Genomic DNA, 27,924 nt, shown 5'->3' with positions numbered 1-27,924 from the left:
ACGAAATGGTGTCTTGAATCATTTGATATGCGAATTAAGGCAATGAAAAAGATAATGACGGGAGATTGTAACTATTACCACTTTAAAACAGGAACGATACTTTTTACCAACAATAGGGAAATCCGTAAGTCGTCGGGAAGAGACAATCACTAAGGCATAATATACTTATCCTTAATTGGAGCAAATGAAACGGATGGAATTTGATGTTTTTTGTGGGGAAGTCTGATCTCTATCGAGAAAACCAGAAAAGAATTCAAATCGCCAACGATCAAAAAATCTCGAACAGAAAAACCGTTTCTTCACTGAACTGCCCAGTGCTAACAAAGAGAAAATCCCAGCAAAACCCAAGACGAAGAAGAAGATCCAAAAATTGTGCCAAGTATTACAAAAATTGTAAAAGACAGTGTAAAAATAGTGCCCCCGTTCCCTCTTATGCCCTGTTATAATCCTGACCGAAACCCTGAACGAGTCTCAAAGAAAGATTGCAAGTCTCGAGTGAGTTGTCATAAAAATTGTTATTTATTTAAAGATCTAAATAAAAACGGCTCTCTTTCTTTTTGCTCCAGCCACTGATGAGGGCTTGAAGATCGAGCCGAAAGCTCTGTAGATAGTTGGTGTATTTCCCTAAGTGATTGTATCTTCCCGACGACTTCCGGATTTCCTTTTTGTTGGTTTTAATTAACATCGGCTTATTCCCACAATGATACTTTTAACGACGGACTTCTGACACTTCGCGTCTTTAACGTAAATCAGATATCTAGGCATACTCGTACCGTATCCCACACACAGGAACATTCTCTTATTCACTATTTTGCGCCTGCAAGGAACCACAAGTTGAATATCATCTAAAAACACCTTGATTGTGAAATTAAAACAAGTTTTAGGTATTTGCTCTGGTGACAACTCACTGGAATGCAAGTGTCAGAAAAAAAAACTCAATAGATCATTCATTAAGTAAAAGTTACCCAAATCTACTTTGTATTTTCTTTTTTTCTAAACCTCAGTTTAATATTTATAATATATTTACTCTGAATTAAAGATATAGCAATTAAATTAAAATTGGAACACTTACTTAAATTGCATATATTCCTGTACTTTTAATGGAATAAAATATAAATAAATAAATAAACTCAATAGATGGCGCTATCAACGCTATCAAAACTGTTCCCAATTTTTATTTTTTAGCACTCTTTTTCATATGCAGTTGAAAAGTTTCCAACAAGTTTGTCAAGAAATTTCTCAATGGAAATGGCCCAAGGTTAAAATTTTAAAATTGATTTCTCATTTGTCTACTTACCAAAATACATACTAAAATGTTTCGGCAATAAGTAAACTAATTCTTTCGAAATTTATGTATAAATACCAATCATTCACGACCAATCTTGAACGATCCAGTATGAAGTAAAACAATTGAAATATTTTCATCTGTTCTCTTTATTAAATGTATATAAGGATTTTTTATTGTCTTTAAAAAATAACAAAATATTGATTCAAGTTTATCACTATAAAACCAATAATTTCTTACACTACGATAAAATTATACAATTTCAAATGTTTCCTTTTCTGATTCGAATAGGTGAGAAGGTACAGAAAGTCTATTGCTGTTTCACATTGAATATAACAAGAAACTCCTTTTTTCCAGAAAATATTGTACGTTTGCTCAATGGGGAGATTTCTGCGATATGAAATTTTAATTTAATCATAACACATCAGTACTGAGTAAATATTTAAACACTATTAATATTATCACACTTCTCGTCAATGTTTCTCTGGCGTAATGTTTAAAAGTCAAAATATGCATGCAATTTCTTATTTTTGTTTTTTTTTTTACTCAAAATTTTGCTGCATGATTGAAACGGATATGAAAATTTGTAAATGAGGTTAATCTTTTGCTTTTCAATTTCTGTAATACTTCAAATTAAAAAAAAAACATGGCTCTAATTCTAGCAGTTGTGCCGATCACAGACGCAGAGAAAGAAATTTTGGTTTCTTAAAAACTAGGCTCTCTTACACAAGATTCGTCTGGTTTTTTTTTATCATTAAATACTTAAATATAAAGAATTATTTGGTATCTAACGATACTTTTAAAGACAAAAATTGAGAATTGTCCATCTCATCTCATCTCCAGATAAAGCTTTCATTTTGAGAACTCATTTTTTAAGATACTAAAATTTAAGTTCCAAGTCTATGAGCGGTATTAGCGACCGATAATAATTGTTATTTTCCGTAAGAGGAAAAAATATATTTATAGACATTTCCTATTGAGGAAAATAATTATTAATAGCTAAAAGTAAAGCCTTATTGTATATGATTTTTTTTCATGTTTTTATAAAGTCATCTTAAGAACTAACATAGGCGTAAAAGTATTTTTTTTCTTGAACCACAGTTATCAAAAATTTTCCCTCCAACGATTTTTTTTTTGCATAAATAATTCTTTTTTTTTGTATTTTTTTTTAGTAGAGTTGCCAAGGACTTGCCTAATGACAAATTTACAATTGAATTTTTTCTACGATTTCTGTCTTTAACATAACTAAAAGATATTTTAGGACATTGAAGAAATCACAAGTTTACCATTTTCACTAGAAAGAAAATTCACTGTAAATTCGCTAACTATAAAAAAAAGGACATTTAGTCAAATGACACTACAGAATTTCGCCGAAAGATAATTTAAAAATTAACATGATTGACATGATGTTCATTTTTTTGTGTTCCTTTTCGGAGATAGTCAAAAAACGAAATACATCAACTGTGAGGATTCTGGATAATTTCTGTCTATATGTGGGATTCGATAATTTCAATTATACTGACATATGAGCCTGTGAGGAAGCCAACTATCCCAAATAAAATCAGCAGGATATTCTTCCACAATCGCCAGTTAAATCGGCCCATTCCATTTTCCCAGTATGTCACAATTTCAATGACGGATGGGAAGATTAAGCCTAAAGTACTTAAGCAGACAGCACCAATAAGAGAGATGAAGGGTCCAAGATTAGGAATTGCTGCAGCAATGGCCACTGTAAGAATCTGCAAAATTCAAAATTGAGATTAGTCCGAAATCTAGCTAAATGATTTTGTGTTACCAAATACGTACCACAAGCCCGATTCGGAGGGTATATTCAGCAGCATTCCTGTGTTCGTTGAAGTTCCCCTTAAGGTTCTTCCACAAGATTTCCATTGGGACGTAGAACTGAAGAGAATAGGTGAGGAATATGGCAATGGCAATCATAAGCTTAACGGATTGAGCCAATCTGCAATAGGAAAATTTTGATTAATTAAAAATTCAAAGGTCTTTTGTCTAGACATAAATTTCATTTTTGGGGATTTCTTTTTGAGATTTATTGAAGGAAAATCCGATAGTGTTAACTGTTGACCATAACGTTATCAGTTACAAAACCAAAGTATAAGTTATCTTTTGGTCTTTGAGGAACTCTAAGCCCTAAGATTATCGAGCTTATGCATATGGATTAATTTTTGAAGTGGAATAAATCAACCTTATAACTTGAAATCCTATTGTTTCCCAAACATACTAAGAAAGGCCAATCCATCCCTACCCTGGGCCAAAAGTCTTATAAAGGGAGGTTGGAAACGGTTCTGAGGGATAAGAATCCTTATCTTATTTGAAAAATTGTTACTTAGAATTGGATATAAAAGCTTAAATATTTTTATTTGAAGACCTTAAGCGGTCTTCAGACTAAAAATTTAGCCCAGTTCCCATAGGTTTCAAAATCCTAAATAGGAACTAATTTTATTGCTTTTTCAGAATTTAATATTATAGATCATTTGTCCTTACCAAATCCAATATCTAAGTTAAATTTTTCCAAAAATCTTGATTGTTGAAAAATTATAGCAGTTAAGCCATATGGCTATGTCTCAGTTATGAAGCCAGTGTTAGAAACTGGACTAAACCTCTAGTTTGAATATGTACCGCTTCAAAAGAAGCAAATCTTGGATAAATATCGGAAATTCGTGTACTAAATGAAATCTTCAAAAAATATTAATGACTTAAGCTTATAGTGCTTCCTAATGTTTTCAAATCAATCGAAATGGTTTTGAATAAAACCTTCTCGCTTAAAGCTAATAGAAGCTTGAACAAGAATTGAAACTTCATGAAAAGAAAGAAATACTCATTAGGAATTTTAGAGCTTGGACTTCTAAAGTGTCCTACTGTTTCAAAATCCAGCCAGTTCTGTTTTTACTAAACCCTTATCCCTTTAAGGACGATTGGGTCACCGGTGATCCAAAAATGAAATTTTTCCTACGGCCTTCTAATAAGTTGCTTTGCTCTAAAAAGCCGGAAAAAGTGATTTTTCCTGACCCTCAATTTTTGACCTTCTCGTCCTTAAAAGGTTATACGGGTTTTAGACCTCAGGCTATATATCGCTCCTTGGACATTACAAGAGGTCAACTCACTTTTATTCGATTTTGAGATTCTAATGCACTTAGAAAGAAAATTTAATAAATTTTCAGATGTAGTCATTAAATTTCATTATTAGAAAAGTTTTCCAAAATTTTAATCTTTTTGATTACTTGCATAATTTTGTTTGAAGTAAAGGAGCACAAAATATATTCATCGTTCAAATTTTTGTGAAATAGGGGACTAACTCAAGCAAGTTGATCCCTTGTCATTCTAATTTCAGCAAAATTTGCACATCATTTAAAACGACAAGGAGCTAACTCATTAAAAAACATATTTTGAAAGATAAAAATATAAAAGTTTCGATGTTTATATTAGTGCTCATATAAATAGAAAAGAAATAAATCGTTTTTGTTCAGTCATTAAAATGAGATAGGGGAAAGTGTCCATGCTTGATACCATTGGAAGCTTCGTAATGACTAAATTTTTCCTATGTTTCTCAATAAATGTAACTCCGCAATATATTTTAAAATCTGGCCACTTTCCCATAGTTTTTAAAATATGGTTTCGATGAATCACATATATATTGTGAAACATAGAAAATTTAGTCATTACGAAGCTTCCAATGGTATCAAGCATGGGCACTTTCTCCTACTTATTTACACAAAGTTGAAACTTTCATGCTGTCTCTTGAAAAATGGCCGAAAATTAGTTGGCCCCTTATAATTTCCAAGGAGCGATATGGTTCCACCTGTCTAAATTCTTATCATCCAAGATTTCTTGGAAAATCTTGATTTAGGATTGGATATTAAATGTTAAATAACCATGAAATTCCTAAAACCTGGTAAAATTACTTATTACTTAGGGTTTTGAGCTCTTAGGGTACTGGGCTAAACCTCTAATTTGAAAACCGTTTTACTATCCAAGCCATCCAAGCTGAGAGAAGCAAATCTTGGGCAAGCGTAATTAAAAGAAATATTTATTGAAATCTTCAGGACTTGAACTTGCAACGTTTCTTTCTGTTACAAATAAGTCGCTTCTGTAACATGGAGATATCCTTTATCACCAAGGCTAAGACAAGCAAATCTTGAACATTGGTACTATTGGAAATTGTATTTCAAAATGTTTTCAAAGACAATCCTAACTGGTACAGAATAAGACAGGTAGCTTTATTTCAATCTTAAATATTTGAACTTGTAGCATTTCTAGACATTTCGGAATAGGCTTCTCAAGTCTTGGGAAATCTAAGCAAAGCTTAGTCAAGCAAAATGGAGGTTGATCAACTGAAAGTGACCTTCACTAATTTGTATCGTTAAAGACTGTAACTTCAACCATTTTCAAATGTTTTCGTATCAACCGATCAGGTTTTTAATAAAATTTGATCACAGAGAGGTGAAGAGATGTAAAGAACAATTCGCGAAAAAGTGTTCTCAGATAAATCTTCATGAAATCTTTCAAGTACATGTAAGTTAATTAGTGGCTTATTTCTATACTTACAGTTCTTCGTTAGGTAGATTGAGAGTGATGCTGCCCTTGGTATCTTCGCCATACTTGAGGTATCCTAGGAATCCCACAGTGGCATAGAGTCCAACGACGAAGGCCATTCCAGTGTTGAGGACGCCGGGACATCCAATGAAGTGCTGTGGGCTCTTCATGTTATTCTCCAGGGACATGACTACACCAATACCCTCCAGGGCAAAGATGACTGTTCCGAAGAACATGGGCATATGCTTAATGTCAGAAATAGCGTGACGTTCAGAGACAGAAGGCAAGTCACTGAAGATGTAGTACATGGTGATGGCCATTCCGGCAGCAATTAGGATGTTAGCGAACATGGAAAATGGTGTAAGGTACTTGAGATTGCGGATGAGATTGATGAGGATCAGTGGGAGTAGAAGAAACGCCATGTAGACTCGGACATCCAAATCTATGGAGTAATAGTGATCGACAACTTGCTTGATGTTACTAGCTACGAAGACAACGTAGACACAGCAGCAGCCGATGAGATCCACCACCAAGAACAGGTTGATGATGAACCTGGCAAATCGTGACCATTTGTGAAGACCTTCAGGACCAGCTAAGAAGGCCGTCTCCGCAATATCTGCAAATCCCAGGGATGGGATTTGGGCACGTCGGCAGAGGATATGAGAGCATTTGACCAGAATATGGACACAGTAGGTGCAAATGATGCCGATGGCAAATGTAGCTACCAAGCCAAACCACAATCCTGCGTTGAGGAAGGCCAATGGCATGGCCAAGATACCTGAACCCAGTGATCCCTTAAGTAGATGGACTAGGGTTTCTGTATCTGTGGTGGGATGCGTCACCTTTCGGTGCTCAAAAGGGTTGTACTCTCCCGCTTCTTCATCCTTAGGCAGCTGAACCAGAGGCAGCGTAGATCCTGCCGCTGTAGCTACTGGCACGTCATTCATGTCAGCCTTACTTTTCGTGTACAGTGAGTCTCTTAATTCAGTCCGTGTTGTCTGCTTCCTCTGATCATACTTTGTTATTATGGGAAATTCCTGCGGAAGAAATAAATTAATCCATTAGATTATTTGAACATCAGGCCAGATTCTTCAGAGTTAAAATGTCATCGGATTCATTAGTCTTAATTAATTAATTATTCTGATAGATTTCGATCGCGTGGGATGCAATAGAAAAGTCTTTACTAGCCCATGTTTCAATCCTGGATCGGACGTTCTATAACAGAAACTAAACCGATTTTACCGCCTTAACACACATTTCACTAACTTTTTATGGGAAAAGCAAGTTATTTTCACAATTCTGATGTAAGTAAGACTTCAATAAAATTTTCATTTTGCTCACTCTCCCAATTTTTCTATGTGGATTTGCGATCATGTTTATTAAATCTTTACTAAAAAGATTTAATCCGAAGTACTGGCAATTTTATTCAATAAACACAAAACAAGTAATTTTATTTGTGTTTTCTTTTTGTTATAATCAATGACTGCTGTTTTTTATAGAACTTTTTTTTAAAAGAATTTGGGAATCATGACTTTCATTATCGTGTCGTAAGCTTCAGAATGGGTTTCATAAATTTTAAATTAATGAAAAAAATAGAAAATTTGAATGGTACATTTTACTTTCAAAGGGACTTTGTTTGCCTTAGTGGACTTTGAAGAAATTATAAAATGTAAAAAAAAATATCTGTGTCTGTTAATTTTTTAAATGATATATCAAAAAACCTTGGATCAATTAAATATTTTCTACTACATTATATTTTTCATTTTGAAATTGCTCTACCTACTATAAAATAAATTGCAAAATTGATATCTTCTAATAAAAAATAAATACCAGCTTTTTTTTGTAAACGATCTCATACGGTTCTTATTTGCGTTTTCAGAATAACGTATTGCTATAATTTAAGAATACTTCTAATATTTCAAAAATATAATATAAAATTATTATTATTCGGAATAAAGCTGACAAGGTAAAAAACAAAGTTTTCATAAGAAGACATTTATGTCGGTAAAATGATTTTTTTTTAAATAATGCATTAGTTCGTCCATGATTCATATTCCATATTTTTTGTATAAAAAATAAATTGCAAAAAGTATTAAAAATATCAATTCCTCTTCATTATACCTAAAGTTTAAAAATGAAAATGTGCGACTTATCCAAAATATTAGCATATTTTTCATTATATTAAGAAAGACAAATACTATTTGTATTAAAATGTGAATTTAAAAAAAAGCGAGTGATATAACTTTGATCACCTTGTAAAGATGTTATACTCTCATTCTAAATTTGGTTTGTGGGCAAACTTTAATGATTTTTATTTTTAAATAATGTTAAGTGGGTTTAATAATTGATAAATATTCTTATTATTTGGGGATTTTTTTATATAATTTTATTAAAAATCCTTCATATATTTTTTTTAATAAATTTTCGTTCATTTCGAGTTGCATGCATTTCGAGGTCATCTGTTGAGAATCTCAGCTACCATAAGCTAATCTGGGTTTATCACTAGTTTTAGCACATGACCGTTTTCAAGTACTTCTGCATTAACGACTTTTTTTGTGTTGGTTCCTGTTGTGACTGTTGTCCCCAGTTCTCACCGTGTTCCAAAACCACCAAAGAGTCAGGACAGGAACCAACACAATAAAAAGTCGGTTATGTAGAAGCACTTTAGAATAGTAAAATTCTAAAAAGAATATTCAGTAAAAGCTTTTCTCTTTTCATTCTTGGAAAAAACCGTTAACAATTTTTTTTATCATGGCTTCGGCACACCTTTTAGATCAGGAAAATTTCATGAAGTTGAAATTCGCATCCCTTTCTTTTTCACATGTTTTGCATACGATTATCTCATTCTATTGTACTCTTCTTCTTCTTTTAAACATCACTCCAAATTCAATTTAGCTCAATCGAATTTGCTGTGCGAAAGAATGAGATAGTCATATGGAAAACATGTTAGAAAGAAAAGGATTCGAATTTCGACTTCATGAAATTTTCCTGATCTAAAAGATGTGCCGAAGTCATCAGGAAATAATTATAAATGACCATAAAAACCCTTCCTAACCATGGTATCACACTAGAGAATTTCACATTAAAATTTTAATGTGAATCACATTAATAGTTGCGGATATGTGTCCTAATGTGCAATTTTCGTCAAGAGCTTTTAGAAATCGATTCATTTAGTGATAAAAAAAAATGGATTTGAGTCACAAAAATTGGTTTAAATAGAATAAAATAGCGTAAATACGATTGATAATTAATGAGCAAATTAATGAGCATTGAGCAAATTTATGAGCAAAATTTGCTCATTAAATTTTCATCAGGTACTACTTTATTGCAGTCATTCGGGTAGTTTCTGCGCCACAATTTTCTCACCAATTCATTCGTGATTAAATTGTGATAAAAAGTAGTGCTAATACCTACTACTTATCGCGCACGAGATGGAGAAAGGACAAAAGACATTGAAAAAGATCGGTGAAGAGGATAAGTAAGAAAAAAGCTAAACAAAAATGTGTTGGATCTACATTTTATACTTCTTCATAAACTTCTAGGATTTCGTAGTCAAATGAGATGGTGGCCGAATTAATTGAGGCTGTGCATCAGGAAACCGTAATTTGGGACTAAAACTGCCGGGAATACAAAATAGAGGCAGCCGATCTGATGGTTTTCAGACCGTTTGCGACAAATTGAGTCACCAATCGCCGGAACTCACACCTCAGTCGGGATTTGGGTGATATTGGCTCTCTCATTTTCGTAGTCTTCTTTTGAAAATAAAGCCCTACGATTTGAAGCAGCTCTTCAAATTCCTCCGAAGTCATCCGGAGAAAATTATTATGTCCAAAAAATCGCCCCAGAGAATTTCAACGACACCATGTGAAGGTCGTGTTTGGAGCCAATCTCTCGCCCACATCCTCCTTTTTTTCCCTTGGCGGGTCCTTTTGCACGACATAAAAGTAGTGTACAGGAGGAAGACTTCCTCTTCTTCAATAAAATCGCACATTTTCGCTCAAACGACTGAAATGCCTCAAAGGCAAAAACACTCATCTGACAACCCGTGTGCCATCGTGACTGAGCAATTCTAGCAATGTGTCCTAACTAAATCAGTATTTTCGAGTGCTTCTAGAAGTTTTAATGAGCAACTTTTCACTTTAACTTTAATGTGAAATTTTCTAGTGTGATAACTCCGTAAGGAAGTAATTAATTTTAAATTAATTAAAATTTGTTGTAGAAAAAGGGTGTTATAATGCTATTACATTAAAAAATTGACGTTTTTGGACTTTTACTGTTCCTAAAGTGCATAATCAATTTTAGCTAATTTTTTCCAGAACACAACGAGGACTGAGGAAAACACTCGAGACTGGAACCAATGCAAAGAAACGTCGGTAATGCAGTAGCACTTGAGAACAGTAAAGTGCAAAAAAAATGTTCAGGAGAAAGATTTTCCCTTTTCATTTTAACTGTACCATCATATTATGGAGAACTCATTAGTGACTTAAGCAATTCAAGTGATTTTTGACACTGAGAAAAAAACGGGAGTGCGATTAACTTTTTTTCCTCATAACTTTAACACTTTTTAGGTGTAAAAATATATCAACATTTTTTAATGTTAATTTTACATCTTTTTAATGGTAAAATTTACATGAAAAAGGGCAACTTTAACTCCTAATACACCTAAAAAGCATAATATTTACACCAATTTCGGATCAATACTACAGGGTAAAATAAGCATTTTCGGAATGTTATTATAACTTTTTCGGATTTCTCTCAGTGGATCAACTACTGCATTATGCCCAGCGCACAATAACTTTTGTTTGAAAACATGTTTTCAAAATTTTCTATGAGAGAGAGCGAGACGACTAGATATACATTTCATTCACTCTCATAGGAAATTTTGACAACATATTTACAAAGAAAAGTTATGGTACGCTGGTCATTATTAAAAAAAAAAAAAAAAACTCACTATAAAAACTGTTAACTACAAAACAAAAATGTTTAATTCATAAATTTTCACAACAAATAGGTGCAAGCTTGGATGTAAGGCATTTCTTTCATGCAGCTTAGGAAATATTTCACTGAAACTTTCAGGATTGCAAAGCCTCTCTTCCGCATTGGTCAACATAAATAAAAGTGTCTGAGCTATATGTCTCCAATGACCAGGCGTCTCCATTGACGTTATATGTTTTGGTTTATTTTGAGGCATTCCTCCCGAAGAAGGCGCCAAATGTTGGTGATATTTTTAGTGCTCGACTGTGAGAAATATCATGACAAAAACATTACCACCCCCTTTTTGCCACATATTGCTCAATAGTGCCCATTATACAGCATCAATTATAATCAGTGTGATTTCGTGTGTCTTTCGTCTGTTGGCAGAGAAAAAAAAATATCAAGAATATTGTGCGTCGCGGCGAAAGAATCATCTATTTTTAACAAAATTCAACATATTTTCAAACGCACTTGCCCACCCAAAAATCTCCCCTTCTTCATGCGCCAATTTTCATCATCTCTGTTGATTTAATTATTTTGTATGAATGAGAACTGCTAGCAGTATATTTTTTGTTCAAGTTTGTCGCAAAAAAAAAGTCAGTGGGAGTGGATTTTAAATGTTAAGAGAAATTTTGAAGACCAAAAAAAGAACCAATAGATTCAAGTGGATGGGATTCTTTTTTATGAACAAAGTATATATGGCTTGGAAATTTGGAATAACAATTACGTGGAATATTATTTGGTGATTGTTGGGCTGAAACATGTTGAATTTTTGTGTTGAGAGGGAATTTTTGGCATTGATAGTTGGTGCAATGAACGTTTTGTGGCCTCAAACTGGTTAATTGGGAAGGTGATTGCACACAATTTGCTTTATTAATTCACTTAACTATTGGACGAAAATAGCTTCTAAACAACACTGAATCTTTTTTCCGCTTTACAAAGAGTGAAGAAAAAAACAGAAATTCTCAGTCGATGTCCCTCGCACGACTGCGAAATTAATGGCATATGGTGTGTCTTCTTTGGAGGAAATACGTTAGAATTTCGTGGGTGGTGAAATGGATCAATGTATGTGTGTTTTGTCAGAAATTTTAATTTGGCTAGCAAATTATTTCAACTTTTGGGAAAGATAAACTTGACAAGATTGAAGGACATGTGCTGCATTTTGCGACCTCTGAAATGGAGGCGCCTAGTGATTGAGGTTTTTCTCTCTCTTCAACCACTAAAAATAACATCAAATTTTCAAGGTTCCGCTTAAACCGTCTTCCGATATATCAGACATCCCACAATTGGCAACAATCAAAGTTGTCAGAGGGGTGGATAAATCCACAAGTGACACTCAATAGAACCCTATCTTCTGTCACTAATATGCTTTTCAAAAAAAAAAAAAAAAAACTTTGATTCGAAGTTCGAAAATGGATCATATGAGCATTATGGTGCTATTTTATTGAAAAATGAACATATTTTATTTAGTACTCTACTTTCTCAAGTACTTCTGTATTATCGACTTTTATTTTCATTGGTTCCTGTCTCGATTGTTTTCTCCAGTCTTCGCTGTGTTCTAAAAATCGATAATCTAGAAACACTTGAGAACAGTAAACTGCTAGAGAATATGTTCATTTTTTATTGGAATAGTGCCATAATCTGAATTGAACTTAGTTTTTTAAATGGAATTAATTTCGAAGTTGGAAAAGAATAAAGATCTTAGATTGCCTTTGACTTAAATGTTCCAATTAAAATTAATTAAAAAAATTCGAATTACCCTTATCCAAACGAATTTTTCGTTTTTACCTATTTAAGTTTAGCCTAATCAAAACCCTAACGAAATCCAAAAAAAAATGGTTTCAAGTTTTCCTTTAGTGTTGAGGAACTTTGATTTAGAGTCCTTAAACTTACGTTAAGGTTGAGATATTATTTATGTATGACCTACTCTCTCAAATTTTCAATTTTTGTTGTAAAATAATTTCGAAGAACGATCACGATTTTGCGGTTTTTTAAAATAACGTGCGACGGGACCCTAAATGTAGACGGACCATAAGTTATGGTACAATCCAATTAAAGGTCCTTTTCTTCGAAGTATTTTTAAAGATGAAAAATCCTTAAAGCCTGTTCAACGTATGAATGCAGAAGGACTTCCCAAAAAACCTGTGTAAGCCATTGTTAAGAGACGTTAACCTTGGGGCAGATTTAGGACAAGGTGGCTGAATCAAATTCAGGATCTTGCCTTTGAGCGCCTTGAGATCGAATCCGAACATTTTCCAGAAGTGGCGGAGGATCGACAGGCGTAGGCTGTTAATCTGGATATCCTAGGCCCGCGAAACCAATAAATATAAGCGGTTTAAATTGATGATGAAACTCACTTTAATCATTTTTCAAAATCTAATCTACGTTTTGATCCTTCAAGATTTATATGCCATCGAACAGTTTTTTTTAAATATACAAAACTTATTATTTTATTTTTTATTTTTTTTTCTCTACCAAATTGTATTTTAGAAAACTTAAACGTTACACTTAACGAAGCGATATTACTCTTTATGGCTCCCTCACACCTTTTAGATCAGGAAAATTTCATAAAGTCGAAATTCCAATCCTTTTCTTTTTCACATGCTTTGCATATGTCTATCTCATTCCCTTGCACTCTTCTTCTTCTTTTAAACATCACTCCAAATTTAATTTAGCTCAATTGAATTTTGTATGCGAAAGAATGAGATAGTCATATGCAAAATACGTGAGAATGAAAGGTATTCCAATTTCGACTTCATGAAATTTTCCTGATCTAAAAGGTGTGCCAAAGCCATTAAATTTAAATTATGAAATTATATTTTCATGACGATATTTTTTTATGAAAAAATAAGTTGTTTCTTTTTTAAAACCATAAAGAGGTTTATTGCAAGTTTTTAATTTAAAATTCGTCAAGCAGTTTGAATATCAAGCCTTTCCAAAGTCTTTAAAGGAATATAAAAAGAAATGGACGACCTTATTTTGATTAAGTAAATTTTTAAGGCTATATTTAATACTGAAAGTATTATTTTAAAAATTTAAAACTCAAGAAATATCTTGCAGATTTTGCAAGAAAATTCTAAATTTCGAAAATTCTGAAATTCTAAAAACCTCGAAAATTCGAATAATTTTCGAACGGTCCTTAAAAAATTCGAAATGGTTTATACGTTATGTTCTGAAATATTCCATTTTTCCTCCTTTTTGCAATCTATCAACCTCTTCTAAGGAATCAGACCAATTATTTTCTTAATCAATACTCTATTTATGCTTTATATCATGTTTGCCTTTCATTTCGGGCCGGCACGCAAGGATGAGGGCATTTGTTGTAAATTTCTCCAACTTCGTTCAAACCATCAATTGAAATCGAAAATATTCAACCTTGAAGGAAAAGTTCAAATCGAAAACTGACACAGTTTTTTTTATGCCTTTCAACTGTATAATCAAAATCGTTAACCTTGGAGGATTTTTCTTTGATTTTTGTTGTTAAACAACTCAGCGAAATTTGTTTATTCGATGAAGAGAGTGGAGTGAAAGATTGTGAGACTCTGTGTCTCTCAGTTGAGTCATAAATTAAGCCCAGAAAAAGAGCACAATGTTTTCTTTCTGCATTGTGATCCAATTGACCAAAAAGAGTATCATGTCCAAGAATAATATTAACTTTACCAAAATAAATTACAATCATAATCTCATCTTGAGATTTGCATGTTGAAAATGTGACAAATTACTTCGCCCTCGAAAATTTTTCAGCCAATAAAGAATTCCACGATATGGGTTTAATTGCCAAAAAGAGAACGCTCCAACCAAAATCATTAAACAATTCTGATCTGAACTACCGCCTTCGTCGACAAATTATCCCGCTCTCCCACATACGTATGTTGAGTCAGTGGCATGAGGAATAAGAAAAAAAAAAACTAGCCACTGATTCGAATTTACCCAGTTCATCTGCCAAGAATCCACAGATTTTTCACTCTTCCTCTGACCATTTGAAAACCGCCAGAAAATTTATTTCTCATGTGCCAAATCCTCTTCACTGCAAACAATGTTATACTAATAGCGATCTCTTACACAGAGAAACATTGTGCCACGTTTGCTATATCAACAACCTTCAGTGTCATCTTTCTCAGACATTAATGCACTCGGATTAAGTTTTTCGAATCTACGACGGAATTTAACTGAAGAAGGTTTTAAATGCACATAGTCTTCCTTTTGAGATCTTTAACTCAAAATAAAAAATTAAGAAAACAAATTTTGCTATATACCTTAGGGGGGAAGGGAGACTTTTTAGTTATGTGTAATATCTGAATATGTACGTCTTGAAGATCATATAACAAAAGAATATTAATACCCTTGGAATTGATCTTAATAACCAAGTAAACATAGTACAGTCGAATAATTAAGCTTAAAGAAAATTCGTATTCTTTTCTAAAATCGGAAACAAAACAAAGTCGAATCCACACATTCCGGCACTTCCCTAATTTTCAACTTAAAAAAAACCCGAGGCAATGAATTCACAAAAAGAATTGTGCAACTGTTCAAACGTCTCACATATTTGGTTAATGTGGTAAGCACTTGCGGTTTGGCAATCTCATAGTTGCGTTGCAAATTTTAATTTTTCGTTTATGAATCACATTTTAGGAGTAGATACAACAAAAAGCAACTTAAATGACATTCAATTTGTAGTGTAAAAAGAATATTTATAGTATATTATGTAATATGCATGAGTATAGAACAAATATGAAAGTCTTAAAGGATACTTTACCCTTAATACTGAAAGTAATAACACAAAATTAAAAAAAAACTAGTTCAAATTTTAATTCAAAAACCCCATTAACAGAATTTAATTTCTTAATAGAATAATTTAAAAACCTTTCATTTTGCGAGCTATAACGTCCACATACGAGAATAGGTTTAAAAATATGAAGTTTAAAAAATATAAGAGAACTTTTTTAAATAAACTAAAATTTGTAGTATTTATTTTAAGAGTTGGATACAATTTTAATAAAACAAAATCTCAATAAAACAGCTACTAAATTTCAAGTTCAAAGGATATTGTGGACTATCCAGTCTTAGCGACGGAATCTAGAACTAATAAGCCTAATCCAGTCTAAATAACCGATTCATAAATTATTATTTTTGTTTTAGATACTAGAATTCTGAAAAAATGTTATTGAATTCTACATCTGAAACATAAGTAAAAACGAAAACAGTTTCATGAGCTAAATGCGAAGTAGAGATATCCTAGAAATAACAATTTTTTTTAATAAATATCTTCGATGTTTTGAAGGATTATAGGTTACGCTCAAAAATTGAAAAAACAAAATCTTAAAGAACCGTCAATTCTTATAAAAGGATTGTTTGTGTCCGCATGATGATTTTTATCCTTTTTATCAATAATATTAAATTTTAAAGAAAGAGTATGACATAAATTTATTTATTTTTTTAATATTTAAATGCTTAATGTTTATTTTTATAATATTTCTTAAGAGGTTCATTAAAAAGTAAGAACAATCCCATTTATCTTTCAAATGTTAAAAATACCTATAAAATCGTATTTTAACAATTAAAAGTCCCTGGCTTAAACTTTACGGAAATACGAATGATAAAGAGAACATCTTAATCAAACGTGACGATTAGATTTATGAGGAATATTACCACTAAATTTGATTTTTTGAAAAAAAGTTAAAAGCTTTAAACCCTCCACGAAACGATTTTATTTACTAATAACGAAATCAGAGAATCAGTCTTAGTAGAGGAAAGCAGGTTACCTTTGAATTGGGGTACCTTTAAAATAGGGATTTTTCGCATAATTTTATGAAGCTAAATTACATTACTCGTACGATAAAGCTCAATTCAATTTGAATATAGGAGAAAAAGTTCTATTTTAAAGGTGCTCAACTTCCTCATATTTCAGTTTTATAATGACTTAATAGAATCTGGAGGTGATTTATTATTAAATTCCAACTTTCGAAAACTGAAAGAAACGTAAAAAAAATGAGTTTCAATCCTTTTAGAAAAAAAGCTTCCCTTGTAGAATAAGATGATATAAAAAGGATTACCTATCCCATAGTTAAATGAGTTTTGAACAAGGAGTAAATAACTTTGCCGCTCATAGTTCACTCTCGTGCCGATCTTCCGCTTTCTAGCTTCAAATCTGTGCCGATCTATCGATTTTAGCCTTTAGAGAGCCACTTATTCACGCCGAGGCGTAAATAACTGTGCCACTTATGATTTACTGGGTACCGCTCATAGTTCCCTCGAGTCCTGATCTGCCGATTTCTGGCTTCAAATCGGCGCCGATATGTCAATTTCGGCCATCATATTGCCGCTTATTTGCCATTCACTGCTTATGGTTCACTGAGAGAGGTACTTATTCATACGAAGGCGTAAATAACTGTGACGGTTAAGGTTTACTAGAGTAACGATCTGCCGACTTCTAGGTTCAGATCGGCACCGATCTGTCGATCGCCGCTCACGGTTCACTCAGAGAGCAACTTGTTCGTCCCAAATTTTGAATTTGAATCATCCAGTCCAGATGATTCGCTTTTCAGGCCTTCAAATAAATTTCTTTTCTATTAAAATAGTTTTGCACAAGGAGTATCTTAAGTACCTACCATAGAACCTATTCTTTTCAAGCGTTAACCGGATTTTGAAAAAAAAATGCATTTATTTTGCGAAATTTGATAAAACTATTTCCTGGAAGATAGTAAGATAATCCATAATCGACAAAATTAAGGAGTCAAATAGACTCAGGCTGGTCCTCGAGACTATTATTCGGATTGGATCAAAGAAATCTATGTAAAGGCCCTCTAAATGATCCTAAACCCTCAGTGTAGGATAGTTTGGGATAAATCTTTACTGCCACATTTTAAAGGCTAAATATTCTAGAGAATCAACTTTTGGTGTACGCCTTATTCGTTTACTACTTCCCCTTATGTAACATACTCAATATTTAAACGTAACCCACATATCAGTGTAGTAATTATCAATTGAAAAAGAAGAGGTTCAAGTATTTTCTGCTCGCGATCCAGATAGATTGAAGATTGCCATTCCTGAAGAATCAAATCTTCGAGAGGGTCTCGATGAATTTCAAGGTTTATGATTTTCGAAATCAGCAATTTTTATTTATATGTGTAAGAGATAAGGGGTTTGGCACATGTCGATTTGTTTTTTTGGTCGTTTCTTTGCTGACGATGCTTGTGACTTTGGTCAACTGAAAACTCGTGTTGCAAATATTTACACAGCTTATTTAAAATAATCGTTAAACAATTTTATGCAACCGAATAAGCTCAAAGTCCAAACTCCCTCATGCGATCCGAATGTATACTTGCAGATGAGGGTCAATCGGACTTCCTGAATCTGTGGGTTAACCCAGGGTTTCCGAAGGTCTCCCCGTGCCGTCAATGAGGAAGAGTTTTCAACGCGAAAGGGAGGCGTGAATGGGAATTGCTAGGTCGAAGGTCTTTTTTCGTCTTTTGCGGGAAATTGGCATAAGATTTGCAAAGTGTTACACCGTGTCACTGTCCTTTTCGTTTTTTTCTCACCATCTCATCTCAAAATATTATTAATCGTGAAAGTCACACAGCAACAATAGTGCCAAATGGTGCTCAAAAGGTGTTCAACAGAGGCGTCATAATCTGCCTCACGGAACCAGATCCAACTAGTTTTGGTCTCTACTGAATGATCCATAAAAAAGCCTCTTTCAGCCACGTCAGATACAATCAATCGCATTTTGAACATGGAAAGATTTCCGGACTCCACCATTCACGTGCCCCAGGTCCATTCTGGTATAATGTCTCTCCATCTCTTTTGCTCACCATCTAACAGGGCATGCTGAAAACGGCGCCAAAAACTGTGAGATAACCAGCATTAAGTGTAATGATGACTTCTCGAGGAATTTGCTTTTTTTTCTTTTTGGTTTTGTATATTTTTGTTGCTATTTGAGGTCATGACACTCGTTCGCAATTGTTTACTATTTTGCAGGGTCATCCAACAGCGAGAAAGCCATCAAGTGGGATGAGGGCGCAACTTGGGAGAGAGTCGACGTCATCATAAGAGAAAAGCGCCTACACTCGAGAGTTGAGTGCGATTTTGAGGAAATTTGCCAGAGTTGAATGGCTCTGTACTCATAGACTCAAGAAAAAAAGGTTTATTGACAATTTTGCGATATTTTTAGATTAGCGTAGAGCCTCATGAGTACCGCTACTTAATAGGTTTCCTCTAGGAATGTCGGACATGTTATGCAACAAGTGGGATATACTATACAAAATCTTTATATCTTACGATAGGTCAGTTGTCAAAATGATAGAAATTTGTCAAAAATTGGTGTTGTCAGATTGATATTACTTTCATTTATTAAAAAATCTAGATGTCCTTATTTCTTAGTTCAAATCACAAGAAAGTTCCTTAAACACGGATTTAATAAATTTGAACGACTCTGCGCGACGCCGACGGTTGAATTTAATTTTTTTCAGAGGTTATGTAAAGAAAACTCAAATTAAACTTGAGTCAAACTCAAGTCAAACTTACTTTTTTCTTGATTTAGGATATTTTGCAAGAATTCCGTTACGATTTCGAAAACATTGTTCATATACTGATATTGTCACATTGACATTGGTAATTTTTAGTTTCTTTGTTTTTGGCGCTCGTCTTGAAGGCTTGATTAGAAAGCCTATTACACCTTTATTACAACAGTTTTTATCAGTCACCATAATAAGTCCAACATTAAACTTTTTGCATTATTCTAATGCAATCAGTCATATACTTCAAAATTAGTCATATTGACTGTCAGAAAAGAAAATGTCATATAGACATTTTATTTTTTTCATTTTTTGTTAATTTATTTTGAAAATTTAATTATTTTTTCAAATGTTTTCTTAAATGAAATTTCTGCAAGAAATAATTCACATTTTTATTTTTGTTATTTGTGAAATTCATTTAAATTTGTGTTGTCATATCAATACTCGACTATTTTGATTTATCTTGAACATTGTTGAAATGTCTTGAATAAGTCACAGTGTCTTAAGTAAGATGTGTCACATACTACGATCATTATTCGCGTCTTTATTTTTCTATTATGCTTTCAATTGAAAAATTTTGAGATAGCGATTTTCTTTATGGATAAGGAACTGATGTGATAAGTTAATTTGAAAGATTTCGGTGATCACCAGTGAGATTTTTGTTCACCTCAAGACTAAAATACCTTTTTAATCTCGTCCATTTATTTTTAATCTTGCCCAGAGCTTTCGGTCCGAATATGGACCTTCTTCAGTGGCTATAAGGTTTAAAAATTAAAAAGGTGTTTTAGTCTTGAGGTGAAGAAAAATCTCACTGGTGATCACCGCAATCTTTCAAATCATTAGCGAATTTCCATTTATTTGTGCACTATGTGCATTTTTTGAAATATGTCAAACTAATTGTTCTTCGTGATGACACATTAATAATGGTACCTTATTAATTTATCTTTTAAGGTTTGACGAGATCTGCTTTATTAAGTTACTTTAATGTTTCCTTGACGTGAATGTTCTGCATTAAACTTTGAATTTTTGATATTTCATCTGCTTGACAACTATAAAATTTATTAAATTTAGTGTTACCATATTCATGTTGTGATTTTGTGGTAATATCTCTTCCGATTTTTATTGAGATGTACGAGTTTTCAATCCACTTTACAAATTAAACTTGTGAATTACTCAACTTGTTTACTTTTGACATTTATCATGTATGTTAGTAGTGTTACCATATTGAATTTGTTACTTTCTATTTTATCTCTGCTATTATATGATTACTATTCTGACTTCAGTGGTTAATTTTTTTGACATAGTACACCAAATGCTAAATAATTCAAATATCTTTAACCTGTCATGCATTTTAAAATTATGTTCCTCTTATTCACAATTTACACAAAAATGGCTCTTGATATTTATTTTTAAGAACTGTCAAAAATGACAAGTTGTCACTGTCATCTTTCAGTTTATCTTTAAATTCTTTTGGCGATGTTATTTTGATATATTTGATTTAAGGTATCATCCATCGTGCTTAACTATATCTAAAAATTGGTGTTTCCAGATTAATAGCATCCCTTTTAATTTTATTTCAGTAAATTAAAATCTAGGGGTCATGAAAATTTTTGTTTTATGTAAATTCCAGGAATATAAGATTGTTCTTTTCCTGCTATGAAAATTTCAATACTTTTAAACTCATTAAGGTTTTACTACTCCCTTTTGATTATTTCATTTACTAAATATAAAAATTCAAATATGAAGGGAAATTTTTAAACATTTAGAGTCTTTGACAGCTGTCATCTGGAAATCGAAGAGTGGACTGCCTCTGATCAAATCTGATCAGATCAAATTGATTTATTGATTGTGATGAAAATCAAAGTAGAGCATCAAAATGATTAAGGCTTATAACTGTCAAAACTGTCAAACTGACAAATATTGATACTGTCAAATTGGAAATGTCAAATTGACAATGTCACTTTTACTCATCTATTGAAATTCAATTTTGAACAGAATAAACGGTCTTCTATTCTTTTCAACTCAGCGAGAGATATGACAATCTGATTGATTAGTGTTGATACGTGCTTTGATGGGTAGAAAATTTTCCGCAATATTTCAATCTCGATTCCAGCTTGATTGCAATCTTATCGTGGGAAATGTAATTAAGTAAATCTCATGTTTTATGGCATCAGACAGAATGATGAAATGTTGTCGTCAGTTCATGAGGTGTCAATCAGCATTTAGATCTAACAAAATGCGAATTGATATGGGGGGTTCAATTGGGTGAACTTTTGACCCTATTGGCGACCAACTGGAGACTGCGTGGCTGTGTCTCGGCTGGCAATGCAGAAAAAAATTCGCAAATGCTCACATTCAACAGGCAAAATTGGCGAAGCACGTGTAACACACATACAGGTAATATGCAAATTCATGGAATAATTTTGTCACAGTCGATAATTCATTGAACGATGAGTATTCAATTCACGTTCGATACCAATCATTTCAGCTCTCTGTATATAGATGGATATCGTGTCGCCTAGTATTTACTTGGGTTTATGGTTTTGGTTGTGTGTGAATTTGACACCACAAAACCGATATTTCATTAAATCCAAAACGAACGATCGAGTTCACAAGAAATGGTGAAAAAAAAGAGAGAAGGAAAAAACCCAAAATGTAAAGAATGGAGAGCAGTCGTAGGAGAGAAAAAAATGCCATCATTGTGGTTGAAAATGTATTTCAAAATTTCAATGAGCACAAAAAAAAAGGTTTTTAAATAAAAAAATTTCTTAACTACAGAAGTTTGTTCAAAGGCGCACACATGGACAAGCGTTTTGCCTTCTCACTCTCCTATAGCAATCGTCACAGTTGGAGACGATCTTGAAACTCTCAAGAGCAGGGTGATACAGTGAACTGAAATGGAAGATTGAGACTAAAAGATTCATAAGTTGGGAAGCGCAAATGTTTAGTTGATTAGACTTAAGGTTCGCACGCTGCACCCATTCCAAAAGCGACAAAGTGATCACGAGACTTGAGCGCGATCGTTGGCCAGAGATCTCGTGCGTGGGTATTGTATTATCAATTTCTCTTTTTTTTATTGGCTTCCATTGAGGTGCCTACGTCACAGTGACGACTTTTAATTGAATGACTAAGCCTATTTTTGGTTCATTATGCCACAGAGTTGCCAATATTGATCGTACGTATGGATCGCGATCTGTCATTCATAAATTTGCTAAATTGCTTGTCGTTACTCATACTCCTTATTCAATTGTGACCACTTGTCGCGCGATCACAGGCCCGTCAATCACACTTATTAAATCAATTTCATCTTCGTAAGTCCCCGAAAATTTAACTGTCTGACTCTCATGGCGATCTGTTTTTTTTTTACTCTGCCATTTTTCCTCGATCAATATTAATTTGTATGATTGTGGCGAAGGCGAAAAAAAACCTCTGACAATCTATTAATAGACGAACGTGTCTTCTGGAACATTCTCATCGCTCAACTATCTCTCAAGTAATTCATATGCAAATATTGGGAGGTCTTACTGTTGTGACTCGACATACATTATCTCCCCATACGCTGTATCTCGTGGCATCCACCCAAAAGGAAAAAAAAGATGAAAATTCCATCAATTGTCCCACATGTGACGCACTCGCAAACGTGTGAATCACACTGATAATTGGACAAGCATCAGTGCTATATTGCGAAATTATCTTATCACCTTCCCATATGGAAACCAAAATGTATGAATGAATCTCGAGATATTAGGGGATCACAATGTGATGCCTCTAAATGAGATGCTACTATTGATAAAATGTAGTGCGAAATGTTTACATTCGATTTCACTGACTCAGGTGCTTTTTGCCACGGAAAATTCCTCTAAAATCCAAATACATCAGCAAAGTGGAGAGAAAGTTGAACAAAGTAACTATCTGTTCTTGAACGTCTTCGATCTTGCCACGTAAATCGAATGGAATCTTGTGGGCGTGAAAGGTAACTTGTTAAATTCGACAATTAACTTTTTGTTGTTCTGTTCGGGTGATCTTAGTATTTACATTGCAATATTGAAGGAAAAATATCTAAGTTCTAAGGTGATCGGATTAATTTTAAAAAGCCATATAGGTACACCTTAACGATCAAGAAAATAAAGTTCACTAAGCCTTCAGGACACTCTAGGCGAGGACTAGGCCTGAGATCATTATGGATGCCATTACTGGAAAACATTTGAATTTGATCAACGTTTATAAACCGTACAATTAAACTATATTAATCTGAGATAAATCCAGAAGACCAAGTTAGAAGAACTGGAACTTGGGACCTGAGACCTAGGACCTAGGACTTCCTTTATGAGATAGATAGATCTCAGTACATTAAACATGTCATATTGGAAAGCACTCGTACGCAAGAGATAACTCCTAATTGAAGAACATCGAAAACAAGATCAACATAATCACTGTTGCACTGTTACCATGGGAAAATTTTCAATTTTATAAAAATGCAATAACTGATCAATATCAGCACGAAGCAGCTCAGCAATTCACTTACGATTATATCAAAGTTAATATACCATAGATGCGAATGACTTTGTACTTCTGCTTTTCGTAAGCTTTTCTTTAATTCTAGCACTTAAGTCACCCGCATCTACGGTACCGTAGGGGCGAACTATTTAAATCGAGAAGACGAAGATGAATACCGTTTGGGAATACCAGGCTCAAGTCACCTTAAAGTCCATACTAAAAGAGTTGTTACGGAACAGCTTAAATATTCAGTTACAGTTTTAAGCAAAGTTGTGAGACAGTAAGTTTTAAATATAAGACAAGACCTTAGGGCTATCCTAGCCTGTAGCCTACCGTAATTATGATTGAAGCTCAGAATTCTGTACCATATTGCATAATACGAAGGCCAAACAATCAACAATAGGGGTACCGAAAGCCACAGGAAAAGATCAATCACACAGCGGAATACATCAATTAACTCCAGAGCTTCCGGTCGATCCTTGGAGATCGAGCCGAAAGTTTTGGAGATAGTTGACGTTGTCGTGATGATAGTTGTCGTTTCCTGACGACTACTGGAACCTAAATAGTTCAAGAATTCACTACGGTTTTGCAATATCCCATAAACGTAAACTATGTGAATCATAAATAAATTCACTTTATTGTTGGTTAGAATCCAAGCCTTATCTTAGAAGTACCGTGTAAATACAATTGCGCATAGGCTCAAGTAATAACCAGTGCGGGAGGCAGGTACCAGCAATTAAGGAATAGGTTAGCCAAGTAAAAAAAAGGTCTCCAAGGTAATAATGTATCATAATTAAAATTTTTAAATTACCGTTATAATGCTGATTCATTTTAGTATTGAATACGTAAAAGTTAAACATATAATGAAGACGCATAATCATTTTGACGACCTAATCCTTTCCTTCTACGTCAATGTTTTATCGCTTTTTCATGAATACCCGCATTTTTATCATAACTCCTAGACAAATTAGCAATTATTACTATATTATATGAAAAGAATATTAAAAAACAGATCAAATCCCTTAATAAAAAGAACAGTCAGCAATAAAACCATACACTAACTTGTCTAAAGTCTAGAGTCTAAAGTCTAAAGTCTGATTTCTAAATAAAATTACGCGATAGTAGATTTTACGCTGAAAGCCTGTACATATTATTCAAGATTGTGCAATAGGTTTGTAATCTGAGGTTAGTGTAATCCGTGTAATCCAACACATCAATCCTAATCCTCAATTCATATGTAATTAACTCTTTTGTGAACGGGTACTAATTCACTCAGACAGATTGAAATAAAATAATTTGAAGAATGATAGTGATCTTAATTTTCCTCTTTTTGTATCTAAACTTCTCTGTTAGTGTTGAAAATAATAACCCTTCCAGGGTTTGTAATACTGGTATTTATAATTAAAGTCATCAACACGTAATTGACCTTTTAGATAGCAGAGTACAACCAAGATTGCGCTTTTGGTAGAACACCCTCCGAAACAAGAGTCACTGCTGAAAGCACGTGACAGAATCAAGGCTCTTTTGTACTTCTTTAAATAGACCAAGTGTCGTATAATTTCACACGAATTATGAGGGTTGTAAAGATTTTTATAACGAGACATATATTCGTTGTGTATTCAATCCAAACATTTGTGTTTTATTTTCAACAGGAGGAGTAGTCGAGTTACGTAAGGGTATGACTTCGGATTAAATTTACGCCTTTAAATTCTGAAACTTAGGACGAATTGTTCAACATTTTATTACAGAAGGCCTTCAACTATGAAATTCCTAAAGCAAATGACGATTTTTTTAAAATAAAATTTGGTTAAGACTGTTATAACGCTTGTCTTTCATGGAACGTTGAAGAATTCGTAAGATAAATGGTAAATCTAATATCGATAATGACAGTCTAATCAAAAAATAAATAGATGACTTGACTATGACTGAGTCACTCTACGTAAGAAGCTTAGTCATGATCAATTTCATGCTGTTTTAAATTTACAAGGTCTTATCTTTAAACTTTGTAGATTCATGGAATCAGAAGCTATCTTAGGGATCAGAGGGTAAAATTTGATTCAGCGCTCATGATTTGTACTATGGTGTTTTCTTGAACCTAATAGTCATCTATAAAGAAGGTTAGCAATTTAACATGGGAAATATTTTTCCGAGACTAAATACTTCCAAATTAATTTTTAAATTACCCATGGATCTTATCAAAAATTTTACTATAACATCCCCGGTATCTTCTTCAAAACAATATAATGTTTACGAAAAAGACTTACTTATTCTTTTCTTTTTAATTTTTATCTTGTCTTCGTTGTTCTGTTTAGTTTGATTACAGATCGAACCAATCAATCGTAACAGAACGCATCAAACAGTATGAGATGTTGTTTTAGAAACCGTATCAAAATATACTTATTTAGCATTAGTTTTTTCATAACGTTTTAACGCTAAGTTGCTCTTTGAATTTACTTTATTTGCATCTCTCGATGTGGTGGCTATTCCCCTTAAGAATGTTTATTTTGTTATATAGTGATTAACGTCTATGGAGGGGTATCGCAAAAGGTGATAGACATTAACTTTTTTTTTGTTTTAGAAATTAAGGCTGAATCAAATCCATAAAATAACAAACCTTGACCGATATAAATTTTACAGCTACTAATCCAAAAATATGAGACAGGTTAAAGGTAAAGCAATTCTATGTCTACGCTAGGCGTAAATCAGAATGTGAGAATAAGGGGCCGCATAATGGGCTCAAATGAAGACCTAGGTGCTGCGGATCCGAAGAGTAAAACTGACGCAAAGGCAGTTGTGATCCTTAAAAAAGTATGATGATTTCATCATACTTTTTTAAGGATCACAATGGACCGTACACCACTTCAATATTATAAGAAAACGCTTAGCGTAAGCGAATCAAAAAATGGTTAAGGCGTTAATTTCTTTGAGATCGATATTAAATACTTTGGCCCTAATAAAAATCAGAGTTGTAAAATGAATCAGTCCTGTTGGGAGGAATTCCTGTTGGGCCATTACCACTAGCAGTGAAATTATACCCGAACTTTGCAAGACCACGGATAAATCTTCTCATAGAATAGAAGTTCAATATTGTTCAATTATATTCCAGACAAAGGAGACTACTTAGTTAAATATCTTTTAGTTGATAAGGATCAGTTTTGCAATACTCATTAAGAAAGACCCCTTCAGACCAATTTTTAGATATGACTTAAATCGTCAAAGTCGTAAAATTCATTAAAGCAGATTGATATTAAGAGTTTGGTAATCTTCTAGAGGCTTCAGATCTAAAGCGATCTTCGGACTAGAGGTTTATCCCTGGTTCTGAGAATGTCGATATCCTAAATAACAAGCAATTTAACATTTTTTCATTTACCCTTATCATCCAGTCTAAGTCAAAATTTTCCAAACAGTCTTGATTGATAAGAAATTAATTGTAGGGTGATGATTCGACGATGAATGTGGACTTGATTTATTTTGGAACAGAATGTCCCTCCGGTGGGCGTCGGATTTTGAATTAAATTCAAATAAATCAAGATGAGAAATTAAAGAAGTTAAGTCATATGTCTAATCTCTAATCCTACCGCCTGAATCTCACACAAGGCTTATGCTCTAGACAACACTTACGACTTAAGCCGAGAGACGGCTTAGTGTGAAATGATAGAAATACGGTTTAACCATTATTTCGAATACAATTACGCTTAACACGGCTAGTGATGTGTAAGGTCCTAATTCATATCTATTATTTATTTATTTATTTATTTTTACCAGTTGATAAGAAAATTTTTTTATTGATCGACGATTTGGTATTTTTGAATACATAGATGAATGTATTTCGGATATCTTAACATTTGATTTTGGTCAAAATAGGCCTCAAGGCCTAAGACCTTGGTAAGGGGGGTAGGTAAGGGGGGAAACAAAAAAAAACAATTACGCTAAGTCGTCTCTCGGCTATTCCTCAAGTCTATCAAGGCTCCTATCCATGTTGTTTAATGGGGAATTTCGCGGCGCAATAGATAAGAACGTTAGATCACGCGGGAGATGATCCTCGGCTTGGCTCTTAGTTGTGAGTTCGAGTCCCACCCGAAGATCTGAATGCCTGATTTA

At 33.4% G+C, this 27,924-nt stretch overlaps 1 protein-coding gene across 3 annotated transcripts in view; it reads right to left on the bottom strand.

Moving 5' to 3' along the window:
* Positions 1 to 1,416: 1,416 nt before the first annotated feature.
* The window catches only part of LOC129804908 (proton-coupled amino acid transporter-like protein pathetic), a 45,486-nt gene continuing 18,978 nt past the window's right edge, over positions 1,417 to 27,924 (bottom strand). For 2 of the 3 annotated variants that reach the window (XM_055852677.1, XM_055852676.1), the window contains exons 2-4: positions 5,852 to 6,876; positions 3,092 to 3,248; positions 1,417 to 3,024 (exon numbers count right to left, since the gene is read on the bottom strand). In XM_055852677.1, coding sequence (XP_055708652.1) covers positions 2,773 to 3,024; positions 3,092 to 3,248; positions 5,852 to 6,786 — 1,344 coding nt within the window. In that variant the 5' untranslated portion in view covers positions 6,787 to 6,876 and the 3' untranslated portion in view covers positions 1,417 to 2,772. Of the gene's footprint in view, positions 3,025 to 3,091; positions 3,249 to 5,851; positions 6,877 to 11,700; positions 11,757 to 27,924 lie in introns of those variants that run through there. The other variant, XM_055852678.1, reaches the window with a different exon arrangement.

Source organism: Phlebotomus papatasi, chromosome 2 (assembly GCF_024763615.1).
Source record: "Phlebotomus papatasi isolate M1 chromosome 2, Ppap_2.1, whole genome shotgun sequence".
NCBI classification, from domain to species: Eukaryota; Metazoa; Arthropoda; class Insecta; order Diptera; family Psychodidae; genus Phlebotomus; species Phlebotomus papatasi.
This window is presented reverse-complemented; position numbering and strand designations above follow the sequence as displayed.